This window comes from Lipotes vexillifer, unplaced genomic scaffold (genome assembly GCF_000442215.2).
Source record: "Lipotes vexillifer unplaced genomic scaffold, Lipotes_vexillifer_v1.1 scaffold76, whole genome shotgun sequence".
Classification (NCBI taxonomy): domain Eukaryota; kingdom Metazoa; phylum Chordata; class Mammalia; order Artiodactyla; family Lipotidae; genus Lipotes; species Lipotes vexillifer.
The window spans coordinates 2,237,944-2,258,505 of NW_006773751.1; the positions used below are offsets into that span (position 1 = coordinate 2,237,944).

Here is a 20,562-nt window from a genome sequence, read left to right on the forward strand (position 1 = left end):
AAAAAAAAAAAAATATATATATATATATATATATATATATATATATATATATATATGTATAGGATTGAATTTGCAACTTAAATTTTAGCTCTCAGAACATGAATTATGTGAATGTAAACTACACTAATTCTTACATTAAAAAAATATAATGAAGTATTTTTCATGTGATATTAGTTGTCAGGGGCATAGTTTGAAATGAAGCACTGGGACCATTTATAATGATCTTGGATTGTATTTATCCAGTTTTGTGGTGGGCTAATTTCCATGTGTGTACTGTGCCAGTGACCAAGACAGAAAGTCATTAAACTGTATTAAAGCTGTATTAAGAGTTTATCTATAGTGAAAGTCCTCTTTTTCTACCAATGACTGCATGAGACTATTCCAGAAAGCCAGAATTCAGAAATAACCACCCAGCATATTTGGAAGCCAACATTTATAAATAGCTACCCAGTATATTCGTGGTTGCTTGCTCTTGATTCAGAAAATTAAGCGGAAATTGAAGAGAAGCCTGCTCTCTCATTTTGCTTAAGAACATAAAGTTCCTTTTTTTTTTTTTTTTGCAAAATGAAACAAAAGTTTATTTTGTGATAGTTTCTGTAAATTACAAAGGCAAAATGCTAAACTACAGCATGTAACTTTTCAATATTTAACCAGAGCACTTGTAAAAAATATGCATCCTGAAACAAGATAAAAGGCTACACTTTGTCAGGCGTCCTAGCCTCCGCAGAAATGCGTGGGGGGGGGGCGTGAGGGGGTGGTTTGTGTTTTCTTAAGTGCTATGAGGGAAAGTCCTTTCACATAAAGTTTCTGTATAAATAGATTGAGCAATAGACTTAAAACCTTTTAAATGTTTTAGATAGACCGATTAAGGTTAATAACAAGGTACAAAAACATTTCTAAAGTAAATAGCACACCTTTATAATTCATGTTTTTTAATAATAGATGTTTTCATTAAATGTATACTTCCATTTAAACTTTCAAATGAAACTCTAAATGGTATTTTTTTTAAATTATAAATCAATAAAATAGTATCACAGAAAGCTTGGAAAATAGAAGAAGATTAAAAAACACTGCTCTTACTTAAAGTACTAGTATTATTTTGTGTATTTCCTTACAGTAATTTAAAGATCAGTAGTAGGTGATTGTAGCCATTGTATCCATAAAATTTTACCTTTTTCTCTTAGCATCTTATGACAAGAATATTTCTGTTATTTCTTATAGAAATTATAATTTGAAGTGGCCACACAATACTCCTTCTAATAGAAACATAGTTTATCTACCATTCAATATTTAGGTTACTTCTGATATTATAAAAAATTATACAGTGAACATTTTCATTTATTTTTTTTTCTTTCTGTTGGATACATTTCTATTACTTGGATTATCTGATCAAGGAAAATGAGCACTTTGACATATAATACTATTTTTTCTTTTTTTTAGAGAAACTATATCCATTGATATTTCAACAAGCATGGTATAAGTATGATTTTTATAAGAGTGATTTTTATTGTAATTTTACCAGCTTTGAGGATATAAAAGTATTTTCTTCTAATTTAATTAGGTTTAAAGTGCTACTTCATTATTTTCATTTCCACTACATTTCTTATATTGCTTTGCATTTAAACACTGTTACATATTTATTTGTTTTTTTTAATGGTTTCTATTTTGTAAATGGTCTTTCACATCATTTTTTGTTTTTTATGTTACCATCTGTTTTGAAATAATGGTCTGTTAATTTTTTTACAATCTGAAGCTAATAAATGAAAATTTTTTCTCTTGGTAAACAGCTGTATTTATTGAAATATATTTTTATGAAGTTTTATAATGAGGGCAATTTAAAGTGTTGATGATATTTGCTTTTTGAATGTCATTGTTTTATGCATTAAAAAGTAGTGTGTAGTTTTGTTATATATCTGTAAAATATAATGTGAAATTCCCTGTAATACCATCCCCTTCAAAGGTAATCACTGTTAACTATTTGTTATAGAGCCAGGTTATAAATCCCAGGCAATCTGGATCAAGCCTGAAATGTTAATTACTATGGAACTAGGGAATTCTCTTTTTCCCCCTTTTTGATTTATTCACAGTCCAGCCTGATCACTACTAGCATGGACTGCCAGACTTTTCTTGTGCAACATTTATTCTCTTATGAGAATGAGTGAAGGAACTTAGCTACAGTCATAAGCCATCCCTTTGTATATAAATGTTCACTACATAAAAATCATTACCTTTAATCTGGTTAATTTCTATTAAAAATAATGATAGAAAAAAATTAGAGGGAAGCATTGTTCAGTATCATGGTGAATATATGGTTTGATGAGTATACACATACATGAAGATTTATCAAACTATACATTCTAAATATGTATAACTTACTCTATGTCAATTATACCTCAATCAAACACACATATACAAAATAATGATACATAAAATATACTGAATTTTTGCATGTGTCGAATAATGAGAACATTTATTTCCGTGTAGATGCCATTTCACTAATATGCAACTTTAGGATGGGCCTGATATTGAGAAAACCAACCTGTTTTGCATTCTGGACTTGGTAACTGTGCTACCTTTTGGACTTTTCGTACTGGCTTGACCACTTTCTTCTCTTTACTTTTCTCAGCAGGTTTTTCTTTCATAGAGCTATCATCTGAAAAGCAGAAACATATATAGCAAATATTATAACGATTGCTACCTATCCACTCATCCTCCCCACCAGTATGAAAAATCTGTATAAAGTATATGATTTAGGCAGAGAGAGAGAAACCTTCACTGATGCTATTTCTTTGGCCCAAAGGCTACAATGCCAAGTCCTCTTACAGCAAAGTCTAGAGATCACCATTACTCCACTGTTAGGTTCCAATTCTTTGTTATTTTTTTCAGGAAACCCTTGAGAAATTCACCTCGCTTTCACAAACTAGAAGATGCTGCAACAGTAATGCTTTCCAAGCTAGATCATAGCATTTATAGAATCTCAGAGGTGAGCACTTTCATAGACTCCTTTTCATTTAAAAATTCCTACTTAACTTGAGACATTCATGACCTTCTAGAGTAAAACTTTATAAAATACTCAATATTCCTAAATTAGGCCCTTTTATGGTTATGCTAGTGAAATATGTCAAGGTATTTCACACACACACATGAGTTACTACTCACTAATTTTTAAATTCCAATCTGGGGAAACAAACTGAACATATAAATTTGAAAATTAATCTCAATCACAGATCTGGATAAATGTACTTTAAAATACATATAGAGCTCTGCATTCTGGGAAAAGAAGAAGTAAATGTGAGTCAAAGGCCCTGAGGCAGGAGCATACTTAGTGTCTAAGAAACAGCAAGGAAGCCAGTGTGAATGAAGTGAACAAAGAGCAAAGCAGTAAGAACTAGGGTCAAGAGACATAACCGAGGGCAAGATCACGTAGGGCTTTATAGCTCATTGTAAGAACTTCAGGTTTTACTCAAAAATAAGAAATTTTTGAGCAAAGGAGTGATATGACCTAAATTAAATTTTATCAAGGTTACTCTCACAGCTGTGATGAAAACAGACCCATTAGAAGGAGGGCAGAAGCAGGGTAACCAGTTAGAAAGCTACTGCAGTAATCCAACCAAGAGACTGATGGTGGAGGGCTTAGACCTAGTAGGGGAAAGTGGTTATATTTCAGACAATGTTAGATATAAGGTGTGAGAGAAACAGAGTGATCAAGGATGACTCAAGATTTGGGACCTGAACAATTAGAAAGATAAGATTAACTAAAATGGAGAGACTACCACAGGAATAAGTTTAAGGGGTGTACCATGACCCCATTTAGTTAGTTAGCTAGCTCCATTTTTGGATATATTAAGCTTAAGAAATCTATTATGCATCCAGGAGAAGGTGCAGAGTTAGCAGCTGGATATCAACCTGAGTTCAGAGAAGTCTGGCCAGAGACATAAATTTGGGAATCATCAGCAACAGAGCATATTTAAAGTCCTGAGAGTAGATGAGCTTGCCGAGTTTGTATACAGATAAACAAAAAATTTAAAAAAGGAAAAAGAAAGGGGTGGAGGAGTAAAGAAGATAAAAAAAAAGAGAAAAAAAGAAAAGAAAATAAAGAAAAGAGAAGCACAGATCCAAGCACTGAGACCAGGACAGGCTGATGTTCAGAGATCACAGAGTCGATTAGGAAAAAAACAACTGAAAAGAAGCAGCTAGACTTAGGAGGAAAACTAAACACTTATGGTATCCTAGACAGATGCCAAGTGAAGAATTTCAAGGAAGAAGTGATCAGTAATGCCCAAGGATGCTGAGAGATCAAGTAGGATGACAAATGTGAATTAAGCATTGGATTTAGCAATGTGGAAGTGTGGAAGTCATTGATGACCTTGATAACAGCAGTCCACAGACATGTAGGAGCAAAAACCTAACAGAAAGGTTTCAAGAGTAAAACAGAGGAGAAAAATTGGAGACAATGAAGATAAGGCAACTTTCTGAAGTTTTGCTGTAAGTAAAAGAAGAGAAACAAGGTAGTTGCTAAAACGAGTAGGGCCAAAAGAGGGGTTCTTTTATGATGGTTGAGATAACAGCATGTTATCAAACAGTATGTTGATGGGCATGACCTCGTAGAGAGGGAAAACTTGATAATGCAAAAGAAAGAAAACAAGGCTGAAGTAATGTCCTTCAATACACAAGAGCAAATGGAATATAAAACACAAGTAGATGGGTTTGTTTGTTTAAGATAGGAGACCAGGCAGAGTTCACCCACCGTATCAAAAGAGAAGGCAGATTATAATACACAGACCTCTTTAAGAGTTTTCTGACATACATCATTCCACTAGTCTATAATGATACTGTTCTATGAAGTATATAGTTATTATTCCTATTTTACAGATGAGAAAACCAAGGAAGAGAGGTTATGTAACATAGATAGTATAAATAGCCAATATGTGGCAGAGCCAGAATTTGAACCCTTGTAAACTGATTCCAAAATCTTTGCTCTTAATTATTATATTTCCTTTCCACATGGGAAAAAAATTCTGAAAATAGTGTTCCAACAGTAACAGTAGGAAAATTGGACTGGACAGTTAATGCCACAGTATTTATTAGCAAAATCTCCACTGGAGCTTACTAGAAAATTCTCAGGCTTTAGAGTCAGACAGACTTGGTTTTGAACCTTGGCTTCAATTCTTAACTTTATGCAACCTCGAGAAAATTACTCTTTTGGGCCTACATTTCCTCAACCATAAAACATTCAGAAGACTAAGTACCCAGTAGCATCTTGCCCAGAATCATACAAGGTGTTCAATAGTAGTAACATTATGAGTATGACCTTCCTATTTCCCTCTTCCAATCTTCCATAAGTTCCTCCTTCCAATCCTCTAACATTATTCCCTTCCTATAATGTTATTTCTCTTCCTGCATTTTGCCTTCATGTTAGTTATCTTATCTGCTGCCTGCCAAATTACTGACTATTTCAAAGATCTCAGAGGTCTAGTAGAAGTGAACTTCAACTACACTCTACTATGTTTTCTTCAGATCAGACAAGCCCAGCTCAGAAAGACCCTTAGTTTAAAAATAGCCTAGTTTTGGGCTTCCCTGGTGGCGCAGTGGTTGAGAGTCCGCCTGCCGATGCAGGGAACGCGGGTTTGTGCCCTGGTCCGTGGGGATCCTGCATGCCGCGTAGCGGCTGGGCCCGTGAGCCATGGCCGCCGAGCCTGCGAGTCCGGAGCCTGTGCTCCGCAACGGGAGGGGCCGCAGCGGTGGGGGGCCCGCTTCCCCCAAAAAAAAAAAAAAAAAAAAAATCAGTGGTCGGATTTCAAAAAAAAAAAAAAAAAAAATAGCCTAGTTTCTGCCTCATCAGCTATGTATGCTAATTTTAACCCTGGAGCAGAGCCCAGAGGCTAAAAGAGCCTTACAACTGACACGATCACTACTTTAGTATACCATGCAGTTAGAAAAGGGAAATATCTTTAGTTTGGTGACAGTTTTATGTTTAAGTATTGCACGTTAGACAGTATGCATGATAAAACACTCAAAACCTAGGAACACTCTACACGCACCTGCAAAGTGAAGTGCTAAGTCACGATACAGTTCTCTACTCATGTTTTGAAACTCAGCCTCCTGCCACACTTTCCCATCAGGTGTTCGAATCTTGGTCTCTGAAGGACTGAAGCCTAATATATAACCAACAATACAGAACATTCTTATTAAAGTTGCATTAAAAGTTTTGTTTGTTATATTCTTTTATAAGTGAGATAAAATTAATAAACTATAAAATTCACTCTTTTAAAGTGTACAACTCCCTGGTTTTTAGGATATTCAGAAAGTTATACAACTATCACCACTATCTAATTCCAGAGCATTTCATCACCCTGCAAAGTAACCCTGTGCCCATTAGCAGTCACTCCCCACACCATTCCCTCTATTTCCTGGCAACTACTAATCTATTTTCTATCTTTATGGGCTTGCTTGTTCTGGACATTTCATAAAAACAGAATCACACAATATGTGGTCTTTTATGTCTGGCTTCTTTCACTTAGCATTTTGTTTTCAAAGCTCATCCACCTTATAACACATACAGAAGCTTTATTTATTTTATTGTTGAATGATATTCCATTGTACAGATATACCAACATTTGCTTATCCATTCATCAGCTGATGAAAATTTGGGTTGTTTCTACTTTTCAGCTATTATGAATAATGTCGCTATAAACATTCATGCACGTGTGTGTGTGTATGTATATGTTTTCAATTCCCTTGGGTATTATACCTAGGAGTGGAATTTCTGGGTCATATAGTAACTATGTTGAACTTTTTGAGGAACTGCCAAACTGCTTTCTAAAGCATCTGCACCATTTTACATTCTCACTAGCAATGTATGAGGGTTCCAATTTCTCCATATCCTCACCAACACTTGTTATTGTCTGTCTTTTTTATTATAGCCACCCTAGTAGGTGTGAAATGGTATCTCACCGTGGTTTTGATTTATGTATCCCTAATAACTAATGATGTTGAAAAGATTTATAAGCTTTCAAAAGAGGAATGCATCATTAGCTACCACATAATATGTTAACAAATACTGTTTGGAAGAAGTAAGCTTCAGTGAGACAAAGCAATATACATTTTGTTCAAAAAGACTAGAAATGGAGATGCACTAAATGATAAAAAAAAATGGCAATCATAAATTATGGATATCAGAGCTACAAACTACCCTACTCAAGACTAAAAGAGAGACAATGCTACTCATTCTTTTTCTTGAATACAGGCATTAATTACTATCATCTGTCTGATTTTGCCTATGGCTGAACAAATGGACAAGCTGCTGTCTACACAGGCAAAATGCAGCCAAAGTGTGGAAAACAGTTCTTTAAAACATACCTGTTCAATTTCTCAACAAACATTACACATGTGCTATTTCCTAGAAATCATTCTAATTTCCTACTTCAAATTTATCACTACTCTTTTAAGAAATATACAGAACTTAGAATGTTATTTTGCAAAAAAATAAAATAATAAAGTATCGAATATGGATGATAACCAGAGTAGTAAAAAGATTTATATTTTCAAATGGGCTCCACTTACCAAAGAATAGCCATTAAATATTTTGTAAAATTAAATCAATATAAAGAATGGAGTCAAAAATTGGTAAAACTACTTTAGAAGTGTTAGATAAAATGTACTGGTAAATTAATTACATGTCTAATAAAAAATAATCTATTCAGCTCTTAGAAACAACAGCATAAGCTTTATTTTACCTGACATTTGTAGCATGGGGCACACACAATTATGCCTATAGCTATATAAGGAAAATGTTTATAAACATACTATTCAGTCTATTGCAAACCACAGTTTGTAACAAGAAAGTGTGGCAATTCCTTGTAAAGCTACCTCCCTCCCAACATTTCTCACCCTCATTCCATCTCTCTATATTCAACCCTATCATTTTTTCTTCTCTCCTCTTTAGGAAACATTTATTTCTATGGGAGCCTTTCTTTATATTTGATCTTTACTAACAAGTTAACTTTAAGAAGCTTTCAATATCTACATCAGTTTCTCTTTCTGTTCCCCAGTTTTTATTTCCATTCTCTTTGTGCACATTTTTTCTTACTAGTTGAATTTACTGAATAAAAATTATACTGTGCATTTACTTGTGTCCAAGACACTGTACTAAGCTCTAAATAAAATACAGATGACCAAAATAGGCTCTTAACCTTCTTGGGCATTTAAACCAGAAAGAAAAAGATATGCAAACCACTAAGAATAAGGAAGAATCACATAAACGCCACTGTGTTCACTACCTCAAACTTTAAACATACACACACAGAAATGTAAAAACAAAGTTTAGAAGGGGTTTCATATGCTAACAACTGTATAAAAAGAGAAAGAGGGGCTTCCCTGGTGGCACAGTGGTTGAGAGTCTGCCTGCCGATGCAGGGAAGTGGGATTGTGCCCCGGTCCAGGAGGATCCCACATGCCGCAGAGCAGCTAGCCCCGTGAGCCATGGCCACTGAGCCTGCGCATCTGGAGCCTGTGCTCCACAACGGGAGAGGCCACAGCAGTGAGAGGCCCGCGTACCGCAAAAAAAAAAAAAAAAAAAAAAAAAGAGAGAGAAGGAAAACACACACACACACCCTCTCTCTCTCATCTGTATATGAGAAAATTATCTCTGGAATGATACACAAATTGTTAACACAAGTAACCTCCAGAAAGGGGACCAGGTGGTTAGAGCACCAGAGTGATAAAGCTTTTCAATGTACATCCTTTTCATCTTTTGAATTGTGAACCAAGTGAATTTATTATGTATTTGAACAAGTGAAATTAAAATGTCACTTTAGAATACAGTATATTAAGAGGGTTTTAATTTACATCGACAAAAAGTTGGCAGAAAACCAGTTCTTCACCGTTGGAAAAAATAAATCCATTGCTCAGGACACTGGAAACCATATTCTGTTACGATTTCTGAAATGTATACTACATGTCATTAGTTAGCCTCCCAAAAGTTGTATTCATAATATATTTTAATATGAAAATTAACATGTTAAAAATTAGTAAGTAAAAGGAATACACGAAATCCAGTCACAACTCAAAGGAAGTTATACTTAAGATTTTCACTCTGGTTATTTAAGGTTGTTTTCTCTTTTTTAACTTTTAGATTTTTATAAATTATTAAATAAAATATAGATTCAAATCAACCATCTTGACTTTGCCTTAGTGGAATAACTTTTGGAATTTCAGAACTTTGACTTCTAGAATGAACAAACCTTAAAGGTACAATCTGTATTTAATGGGTCTGATGTAAGTATAGCCAAAGTTTTGGATAATCACTATCTTAGAACCAACAAGAACATTCTGACCCCACCATTTGCTATGTGCTCTGTCAACAGTGTGGACAATTATTACTGTATGGTACACAAACTACTAGAAGGATAAGAAAGAATTTTACTAAGGGAACTACCCATTATTTTATCACAAATTATGTAGAATAAAATGCTAATTATCTATCTTTTATCTAATTCACAATGAATAGCACTAGCAAAACATAATAAACAACACAAAAAACTGGTAATTGCTCAAACTTTATATAGTTAAATTTGTTCTGTTAAAATTAACAGAAGAAACAAATCTTGGCTATATTTTGATCTTCATACATTTATCCAAACTAAAAACTGAACTTGAAAAAATAACCACAAAAGAAAGGCCAGAATGGCAGGAATTTTAAGACAAAAGTCTAACACTGAGTAACCTCATCAATGAATCAACTCTTTATTAAAAATTTTATATGGGTGACCCTGTGAAAATAGTTTCAGGAACCAAAAAATGCAAACTCCTAAAAACCACCATATATAAAAACTTGAGTTGGGCCAAAAACAGATATTCTCTCTGAAAAGCATCTTCTCAGTGGAAATCTCATTTAAATATTGTTTTCTTAAACATGGAGAAAACTCCTGTCAAAATTCGAAGGTTAAGGTAACAACAGGGTCCAAATGTCAGTGCCAAAATATTCTATAACCAAGTATTAACTGGCACTGACTGAATTATCTTTCAAACATTACTTTTGAAAGAATTCCTAATAACAATCCAAATACAATGGCAGAATAAGAGCAATATTCTTTCAGTTCTCTGAAAGTTGTACTAATTTTTATTTTCTCTTTTGTTCAACTTATTAAATATTCATATAGTGGTTCTCAAACTATAAGAACATCGAGGGACTTGTTAAAAATTCCAATTCTGGACCCCATCTCCAGAAATTCTGATTTAGATCCAGTGTAGGATCCAGGAATCTGCATTTTTAGCATGCATCCTGAATTAACTTTTTAAGGCATTACATTTGAGAATCACACCCTGTTCTAAAGATGGTCCTCTCTACTCAAATACAGCCAAGGGAGAAAGGGAGACAAGGAGGCAGGAAGACAGAAAAAGACACAAAGACTGATTACAAACCTTTATATGTTGGAGCAGGTGGTGCTGTTGCCACTTTCCTGACCTTTGCTGTCACTGAGCTATCAACATTAACAACCATTACTGGATGGTCAATATGACCCAGATTCTGGCCCTGGTCATTTGTTTCTTCTGAGTGTTCCCACTGTTTCCTAATCCGCTCCTTGAGTTTTTCCAATTTAACATCATGTTGTCGCCGCTTTAGGATATCTAATCTTTGGGAATTACAGGTACTAGTAGAAGACGGAGAAGAATCAGTTAACCGTAACACTTTTGAATCAACATCACGGCCCATGTTACACACAGAAGCCTTCAAAGTGTTCTCATTTCCTTTTGCTCTATTAGGCTTTTCTTCATCACTTCTCGTAGGAGCTGCCATCTTAATCAAACATTCAGAATTTTGCAGTGCATCAATTGTTGGTCGATCATTTAAAAATCTAACAACTGTATCATTGACGACAGATGATTGGGAGCTCTCAAAATCACAGCAATGTATATTCCGATCTTCCTGACTGCATATCATCCGGTTCCCACTCTCAGGCTTCTCTTCATTAACATCCACACAATATATATTCTTTGACTCTAAATGGCTGGGACTTATGTTGGACGGTGTACCATGGACTTCCCTGTTATTAAAAAATAATTAGCTTTGAATAAAGAGTACAAAAACCAGTCATACAAACTGAATAGAGAACTCTAAGCTAACATTAGAGACCCCAAAAACCTAGAAGTTCCAGTAAGTTAAAAAAAACAAAATAACCATTACTACTATTAAAATTCAGGGCTTCCCTGGTGGCGCAGTAATTGAGAGTCCACCTGCCGATGCAGGGGACATGGGTTCGTGCCCCGGGCCGGGAAGATCCCACATGCCGCGGAGCGGCTGGGCCTGTTGAGCCATGGCCGCTGAGCCTGCGCGTCCGGAGCCTGTGGTCCACAATGGGAGAGGCCACAACAGTGAGAGGCCCGTGTATCGCAAAAAAAAAAAAAAAAAAAAATCAACACTCCTCCTGTGTATCAAAGTTTAGATTATGGCAAATAATCTAAATCATAATCTGCATATTATAAAATAAGAAATATGCAAAAGATGCATAGAGAGATTTCCTTAAGAACCCCAGAAAACAGGATTACAATCTGACTTTGCATATTCACTGGACACTATTACCAAAATGTACATTTTACTTCTCCATGAAATCTTAAGAACTAGGAAAAAAAGTTCTCAAATTCTGACATTTCCTATGTATAACTTCTAAATAATGTACCATGTTAGCAAATAGATTGGGAGTTGAAATAAAGTGGAAGTACAGTAAGTATTTTCCTCCAAATGAATGTGGTTAGTAAAGTTTAACCTCTCTGAAACACAGACAACTTTTCTGGCAGCTTCAAATTATGTAAAGCATATCTAGAAACACCAGAATAAGCAAAGAAGACTGGACACAGCCAAAGTACATATCACGAAGTCCATGTTCTCTACTCATAAAAACACTAGCAAAAGTAGTCCTTCACGAACTATTTTTATTTTACATATCATTCTAATAAGTTATATTTTAGGAACAGAGCAGTTAATTAAAAGGGAGGTTAATGAAGACAAGCCTCAGCAGTAGGAAGAATACATGAAAAACTACCCAACAGGGACTTCCCTCGTGGTGCAGTCGTTAAGAATCTGTCTGCCAATGCAGGGGACATGAGTTCGATCCATGGTCTGGGAAGATCCCACATGCCGCAGAGCAACTAAGCCCACGTGCCACAGCTACTGAGCCTAAGCTCTAGAGCCCATGAGCCACAACTACTGAGCCTGTGTGCCACAACTACTGAAGCCCACACGCCCTAGAGCCCGCATACTGCAACTACTGAGCCCGCGCACCACAACTACTGAGCCCATGCTTCGCAACTACGGAAGCCCACACCCTCTAGGGCCTGGATGCTGCAACTACTGAGACCTGCGCGCCTAGAGCCTGTGCTCCGCAACAAGAGAAGACACCGCAATGAGAAGCCTGAGCACCTCAATGAAGAGTAGTCCCTGCTCGCCACAACTAGAGAAAGCCTGTGCACAGCAACGAAGATCCAACACAGCCAAAAAATAAATAAATAAAATTTTTTTAAAAAAGAAAAGAAAAATAAAAACTACCCAACAAAGTTATAAAAGCAGATAAATAACCATCTGAACCTGCAAGGTCTGAAAGAGTAGCATTTACGACATGTGGCAACTGAGCACTTGAATGTGGTTAGTCCAAACTGAGATGTGCTATAATGTAAATTACATACAGATTTAAAAGATTTAAAACAAAAAAGAATGTAAAACATCTTTGTGTGTGTGTATGTGACTACTAAAAATCTTTAAATTACATATGCGTGGTTCACATTAATGGTTCCATTGTAAGTACTGATCTAAATGTTTCATGTATAGGCATAAAACTCTAAATGCCACAAAAATTCTTAGAGTCATGACTCTATTACAGCATAATATGGTAATTTTGTATCTACTGTGAGTGCACAGTGTGTGCATTTTTCTAAGGAGATAGTCCACAGTTTTCATCAGATTCTCACTGGGGTCCATGACCCAAAAAACATTAGACCCTGCTCTGAATGGCTGACCTTTAAACAAGATGGGGGCTGAGAACTGAGTTCTGTAGATTCTCTCTGTAGAGATCAAGACTAAATTCAATTATTTTCACTATCCTGACCAGACTGCAACAATTCACAGGTCTAAAATTAGCACATGTAGAGAATAAAATAAAGCATAAAATGGTAGGTTATCTACCATGCTTCAATCTTAAAAAGGGAAGAACAACTCACCAAAAAAACCCAAAAATGTCAAGTAATTTCACACAGTCTTTCAATCACTACTCATTAAATATTCACTATATAGTTCTTTCAACTTTTCTATGAATATGAAAATTTTCATAATAAAATGTTGGAAAAAATATCTAGAATATGTAGTAAATAACAGGCATTAAGATAACGCTTTGAGAATAAGACAGATTTACAGTCTTAGATAAACTAATGTAATGGGTAGATATGGAATCAAAATATAATGCAACATGAAAGTGCTCTAACAGAGGAAGCACAGAGGAAGGGTTAAATAAGCTGGAGAATGAACTGGGGTAGAAACAGATCTGGCAATGTTTCATATAGAAGGTGATAAAAGAAATTGAATAATTCATTTGTAGGAAACATATTTATTACAGTGGCAGTGGTCTGGAGCGAATATTACTACTTCTTCTCCCCAAATATTCCATCTGTAAAAGAACAGAAAGTTAGCATTTCATAACGTAAAAGATTTTGCTTTACCTTTTTGGAAAATGAAAAAGGTAATAATACTAGATCCAGAGTGCTATGAAAAACTGAGAAAATAAACTATACTCTTACTATAAATACTACAGATTAACTCTATTTGATAATTTTTAAAAAACAAAACAAACAAAAAATCACTAACCTGTAAGAAACCAAAGGTTCACGAAATTCCACACGATTAATTTTCTTTACGTTACTCTCCAGGGTGGTAGCTCTGAGAGGACTACGAGATTTCTCTTTTCGTGATTTAGAAGATTTGGAGGTTGGAGCATTAACCCAAGAATCATCCAGGTATCTACCATCTGAAGAAAAAGGAAATCTATGAGAACATATGATATAAAATACGACTGTCTCTGAATGCGGCTAGTATTTAAGAAAATAACTTAGGTATCTATTATTTCTGAAATCCCTGGTTGGATATTATATAAGTAGATGGGAAAAATTCAGGTTAAATTATTACAGTAACTCAACTTATAGAGAAAGACTATATTCTGAGCAAACAATGCAAAATAAAATTCTACATAAAAAATTCCTTTTTGTCAAAAGTTCTGACTCAAAAAAAAGAAGTATCAGATAAAACCCAAGACTCGCAGATTAATAAAAAAGAATCACAGTATCGGTGGAAAGTACTAACCTGCAGGTTTATTCCACTAATTATGCAACCACAGAATTAAATATATGAAAGGTAACCAAAGAAAATATTTACACTGTGTCAATTTATGATAGCATCGCTAAGACAGATATTCCAATATTGATTTTAAACCCCAACAAAAAAATATAAATCTTAAGTCAACTAAATTTCAAAGTGATATACCTGTGAATTAAAAAAAAAAAAGACATTATAACCCTAAAGGCTCAAAATCAAATTCTCATTAACAACATATGAAAACTCACTATCAAAGGTGATGCAGTGGTGCTAAGTCCCTGATCAAAAGATGGTGAAAATGTCATCTACAGTCACTGAACACAAGGCTACTTCGTAACTACTCAGTACCAAAGAAAAAAAACCTAAATGCTGATGAGGTATATAGTCTCTGACAAAAGAACAAGGAAATACATGGGACTATAAGAAGAAATTAAGTTGAAATAAAACATCAAAATTCATATTTAATATATTTATATCTTTGGAATTAACCTCATACATACCCTTCCTACTTATTTTTCTGGTAGCACTTGCAGAAGATTTCTTGGTATCCATGACAGAGTCAAACACAGCTGTGCTTGTAGGGGCTACTTCCAATTTGTTTTCAATGTGTCTCAGCTAAAGTTTAAACACCATCAAAACAAACAGGTTAATCCTGTAAATTAACCAGCTACCATCAATTTAATTAGTTATTTAAAACTATATTGTCCAACACCTTTCTCCAAAGTAGAAAAAACTTAGGAATGATTTATTTTAATTAAAAAAAAATAGTTTTCCCATTATTTACTACTTAAGCTCTACTAACAACTGGCTCAATGCTGCCCAAATCTGGACAAGAAAATCAAAGAGTCTGTAGAACATCAAGGAGTTTCTATTTGTCCTGTTGACCTATTTTTTTAATCACTGAGTTTTTTAAAAGCAGTAAATTTTCTGACATTGTATGTTGCATATCATTAAGCTACATATTTATGCATTTCTATATATTTTATGCATTTTACATGCAAAAGTGAGGAAAAAACAATTCAGGTAAACTAAAATTTAGGACTATTCAAATAGCCACAACTTTTTTTTTTTTTTTTGGCTGCGTTGGTTCTTCATTGCTGCGCGCGGGCTTTCTCTAGTTGAAGCGATCAGGGGCCACTCTTCATTGTCGTGCGCGGGCTTCTCACTGCAGTGGCTTCTCTTGTTGCAGAGCAAGGGCTCTAGGCTCACGGGCTTCAGTAGTTGTGGCTTGCAGGCTCTAGAGCGCAGGCTCAGTAGTTGTGGTGCACGGGCTTAGTTTCCGCAGCATGTGGGATCTTCCCAGACTAGGGCTTGAACCCGTGTCCCCTTCATTGGCAGGTGGATTCTTAACCACTGCGCCGCCAGGGAAGCCTGCCACAATTTTTTATAGTTTTATATCTACAGAATAAGTTTCACAATAAGGACAAAATTCACAAGATAGAATTCAGGTTTCCATACGCTTTACAATTTAAGTCGACTTTTTTTTTTTTTTTTTAAGTCGACTTTTGATATTACCACCAATGATTTTAAAAAGCATTTTCCCCGCACATGCTTACAGGAGAAAACTTGAAAAAAACAGAAAACAGAAAAAAATAAAATTAAAATCATCAAAATTCCACCACACAGAGATAGAAACTTTGTGTAAAATTCTGATTTATCTTCTTTCAGATTTTTGCAGTGCAATGTACTCACAAGATTGGAATAGTCCTTTATATATTAAGTTCTGTATCAGACGTTTTCCCCCATTTATATTATGAACCACTTATCCCTAAAAATTCTTTTTAAAAGCCCAATAATTTTTTTGGAAAACAACTATTAACAGTTCAGCTCTAAATTAGTTTAGCTCTAAATTAAACTGGGGATAGAAACTATTCCTATGTTATAGATGTACAATACTCATGTAGAAGAGAGAATACATACTGATTGCTGCATTCACGGGGCCAAAATTTGACTCTCCATTATGACCAAACCTAGGTTATAGTACCTTTTCCAGATTGATTTTCAAACCAGTTCAAAAGATTAGGGGACAGAAAACACCATATTCAGACAGTAAAGAAATAGATAATTCGAACTCAGGTAGAATACAAAAGAAAACAAAATATATATTAGAAGAATAATTTGCCTAGAGAGCAGATGAAAAAGAAAAAAGGAAAAGGTCTCTCTTTGAAGAAGCTATGTATCACTTGCCAAATTTGGATTTCTAAACTCCAGACAAGATTGGACAGAATATAAATGAAAACATTTGCCCATAATCATGCTTCTTCAGCAGTGCTAAGAGAAAACAGACTGCTATTGCCTCAAAAAAAGAGGAGGTAACTCACAGTCCACTCAAGGAAAAGCTGTTCCTTTCATTTCCTGACTCTGAGCCTTTTACATAGACAAAGCCCCACCTTCTCAAATACATTCTATGTTTTAAATCTTCATCTCAACATAACAATTGAGCAAACTTATTAAAGCAGAATAAACAGTACAAATTATCTTAATCTTTTATATGCCATAGTGTTAACGTTTCTGATATTTAGTGTCTTAATTGTTGCTTAACTAATAGTTATCATTAATGTTCATTTTGTAACATATAGATAACTTCTTACAGAAATGTTTAACCTTATTTTCTTATCCAAAAAGCACTACAGAAAAAAACCGTAATCTATTCAATCATAACAGGCAATCAATTTTAGACTAGAAAGAAATAAATGGAACCTATAATTACTTACAGCAGCCTTGGTCTGAGAAAGTGCATCCCATGGTGTGGTTATATCTGCTGGGGAATATTGATATTTACTGAATTAGAATCTCTGAAGTGTACCTTGGAATCTGCATTTTAATAGGTCCCAAATGCACTCAAAAGTTTGAGAATCACTTTATTAGGCAGAACTATTCCCCAGCAAGTGCTTTATTATATTGAGCCAAAATATGATTCCTCTCCCATCCTCTAAAGCCGAGCTTCCCAATATAAGGTTTAGTTGTACTAGACACTGATCCCACTAGTCCTTAGGGCAACTGGACTAACACGCCCCCGCCACCTACACTCCACCAGACATCTCTAACAATAAGCAGTATCCTCAGTTTATCCCAATGAGCTGAACAAATACAAAATATAGTATTGTACTGCATTTCATATTATGATATGAAAAGATTGGAAAATTACTCCAGACTTCAATCTACTAGTAGAAACAAGGTAATATCTATTTAGTCTTTCAGATAACAGCCCTTCAAAGAGTTTAAGTCTATATATTTCCCTTGAGTCATCCTTCTCTAGGATAACTATTTTCATCTCCTCCAAATGCCCCTCATGTGACGTGATATCCAGATCCCTCACAAACCCAATAATCTTGCTCCAGATATACTCCAGTTTGTCAACGTCCCTCAAAAAATATCATGCCCTAAATTAAAGTTACCCCCAATGCATCATTTAAGAAAAAAAAAAGAGTTCAATGAGACTATTATTTTTGTTATCTGTGCACTACAGGTCTATAACTATATTGGGAGCTGTATGATATTTATTAACATTAAGTCAGAATTTGTAAGATATTGTATATAACTAATTTTTACATATACTGATTCATTTTTTAAAAGGATGTTTTCCCTTACAAAACAGTTTACTATTGGGTGCCTTTGAATATAAGGTATCTTGTATATTTAAAACAAAACTGAATTTTAAAAATTATTTATCCTCTTGTTATAAATCAAAGCATATGGATAATTTTCATTTACTGAATAGCCCAGAATTTTAGGCACATGACCTAAACAAATCATTAAGTTCAGTTTCAAAAAAAAACAAATCATACCTTGAACAGTATCCGTGCTTTGAGAGTTCCTTGGATTTGGTAAAGGCACCTCTTTTGATTTGCTGCTCCTCATCCTGCCAATTTACCTGCAATCACATCATCAGCATTCACTGAAAATCAGTATTATAATATTAGTAAAGAAAATGCCCTATCTTGCCTTTCATGAAAGTCAGAAAAGAATTTTATCATCTCTAAAAGTTATATCTGTATTCTCTTAAGAGTTCCTGATAATCTAATAACTTTATTTTTGCTTGGAAAACTAAACCATTAAAAATTATATCATGGGCCTCCCTGGTGACCCAGTGGTTAAGGATCTGCCTGCCAATGCAGGGGACATGGATTCGAGCCCTGGTCCGGGAAGATCCCACACGGCACAGAGCAACTTAGCCCATGTGCCACAACTACTGAGCCTGCACTCTAGAGGTCTCAAGCCACAACTACTGAGCCTGCGTGCCACAACTACTGAAGCCTGCACGCCTAGAGCCTGTGCTCCTCAACAAGAGAAGCCACTGCAACGAGAAGCCTGTGCACCACAACGAAGAGTAGCCCCCTCTCACCGCAACTAGAGAAAGCCTGCACACAATAATGAAGACCTAACACAGCCAAAAATAAATAAATACTTTTTAAAAATTAAAAAAAGAAAAAAAAAAAAAGAATCCGCCTGCCAATGCAGGGGATATGGGTTTGAGCCCTGGTCCAGGAAGATCCCACATGCCGTGGAGCAACTAAGCCCGTGCACCACAACTACTGAGCCCGCATGCCACAACTACTGAAGCCTGTGTGCCTAGAGCCTGTGCTCCACAACAAGAGAAGCCACCGCAAGGAGAAGCCTGCGTACTGCAACAAAGACTAGCCCTCACTCACCGCAACTAGAGAAAGCCTGTGCATAGCAACGAAGAACCAATGCAGCCAAAAATAGATAAATAAATAAAATATAAATAAATTTTTTTAAAAAAGAAGAGGAGCTTAATTTTCCTCTCATTGAATGTAAGCTGGACTTAGTGGTCCACTTTTAACAAATCAAATGTGGTGGAAGTGACAGTGTGACTTTCAAGACTAAGTCATAAAAGGCATCGCTTGTTCTCTCTCCCTCTCTCTTAAGGATCCAGCTGCCATGTCATGAGAACAGTCAAGCAGCCCTATGAAGAGAGGTCCATGTGGCAAAAAACTGAGGCTTCCTGCCTACAGCCATATGAGTGAACTATCCTGGAAGTGGAGTTAGCCAGCAAGAGATTATCAATACAGTATTATGTCTCATTTTCTCTATTATAAATAACACTGAAATGAACATATTTGTGTACATTAATGCTCATTTGGATCACCTATCTAGAACAGGATCTACAAAGTGTGCTAAAACTGAACTAAAGAATGTACAGAACATGCTACTCTAGAGATCCAATGTTGAACTGTTTTCCAATTTACAATAACATGAACCCAACAGTTTCATTAATATATTTTAATATTAACTATGCTTTTTACTTTTGCTGATTACTAAGGAATATTAATTATATTCCTATTAGGGAAGAATATGGTTGCTTTAATCTGAATTTAGTAGATTGCTAGCAGGACTAAACATTCCGCCATAGATCTTAATCTAAGTTCTTCATCTGTGAATTATCTTTTCTTGTCCTTTGCCCACTTACCTACCAGGATATTAAAGTTTTTCTTAATTTGCTGAGTTCTTACATTATAAATATATTAAACCTTTGTCATATTTGATAAAAATAATTTTCTTCAGTGTCTGTAAAGGCAGTTCAATATGGTGAATATTAAAGACCCTAATTTAAGAAAAGGAAAAGCCTACCTACTAAGTCCAAACATGTAAAACTAAAGGTATAATTAATTTTAAGGGAGTTATTTTCTCCTATAGTAAACAATCCTGGTTTATAAATGTCTCAGAAAAAATTTTCACAAATGTTCTAAAAATACAAATTTTCATAGGTAATACAATATGACTCTAAGAAAAGTCAATCTAGGTTTTTAAAAACAGACAGGGGTAGTAGAAAATCTAAAATCAACAAATATGCCAATAGTTAAAAATTTTTCTAACCATATTGTAGAGAACAAATGTACAGACACCAAGGGGGGAAAGCAGGGGTGGGGGGTGGGGCAGGTGGAATGAATTGGGAGATTGGGATTGACATATATACACTAATATGTATTAAACAGATAACTAATAAGAACCTGCTGCATAAAAAATTAAATAAAATTCAAAAAAAAACACAAAAATTAATGACAAAGAGCTATCCTTCCAAAGATTAAGTGAAGATTTTATTTAAGTCCAACTCAGCAAAGAAAATTGGGTTCTTAATTATTATCTGGTATCTGTCATATAGATTCTTAATGACTGCATTTTGTTATCTGGTAGCGAAATTTTACTGAAAGTAATTTTCTGATTGACTTGTATTCTATGACATA

General features: G+C 35.0%; 1 protein-coding gene across 1 annotated transcript in view; it reads right to left on the reverse strand.

The window, feature by feature from the left end:
• CEP350 (centrosomal protein 350) overlaps positions 1-18,217 on the reverse strand; it is a 135,761-nt gene extending 117,544 nt beyond the window's left edge. Inside the window, exons 1-7 of the mRNA XM_007448517.1 lie at positions 18,145-18,217; positions 17,071-17,117; positions 14,857-14,971; positions 13,853-14,012; positions 10,423-11,045; positions 6,042-6,155; positions 2,540-2,653 (exon numbers count right to left, since the gene is read on the reverse strand). Coding sequence (XP_007448579.1) covers positions 2,540-2,653; positions 6,042-6,155; positions 10,423-11,045; positions 13,853-14,012; positions 14,857-14,971; positions 17,071-17,117; positions 18,145-18,217 — 1,246 coding nt within the window. The remainder of the gene's footprint in view (positions 1-2,539; positions 2,654-6,041; positions 6,156-10,422; positions 11,046-13,852; positions 14,013-14,856; positions 14,972-17,070; positions 17,118-18,144) is intronic.
• Between the last annotated feature and the right edge of the window lie 2,345 nt (positions 18,218-20,562).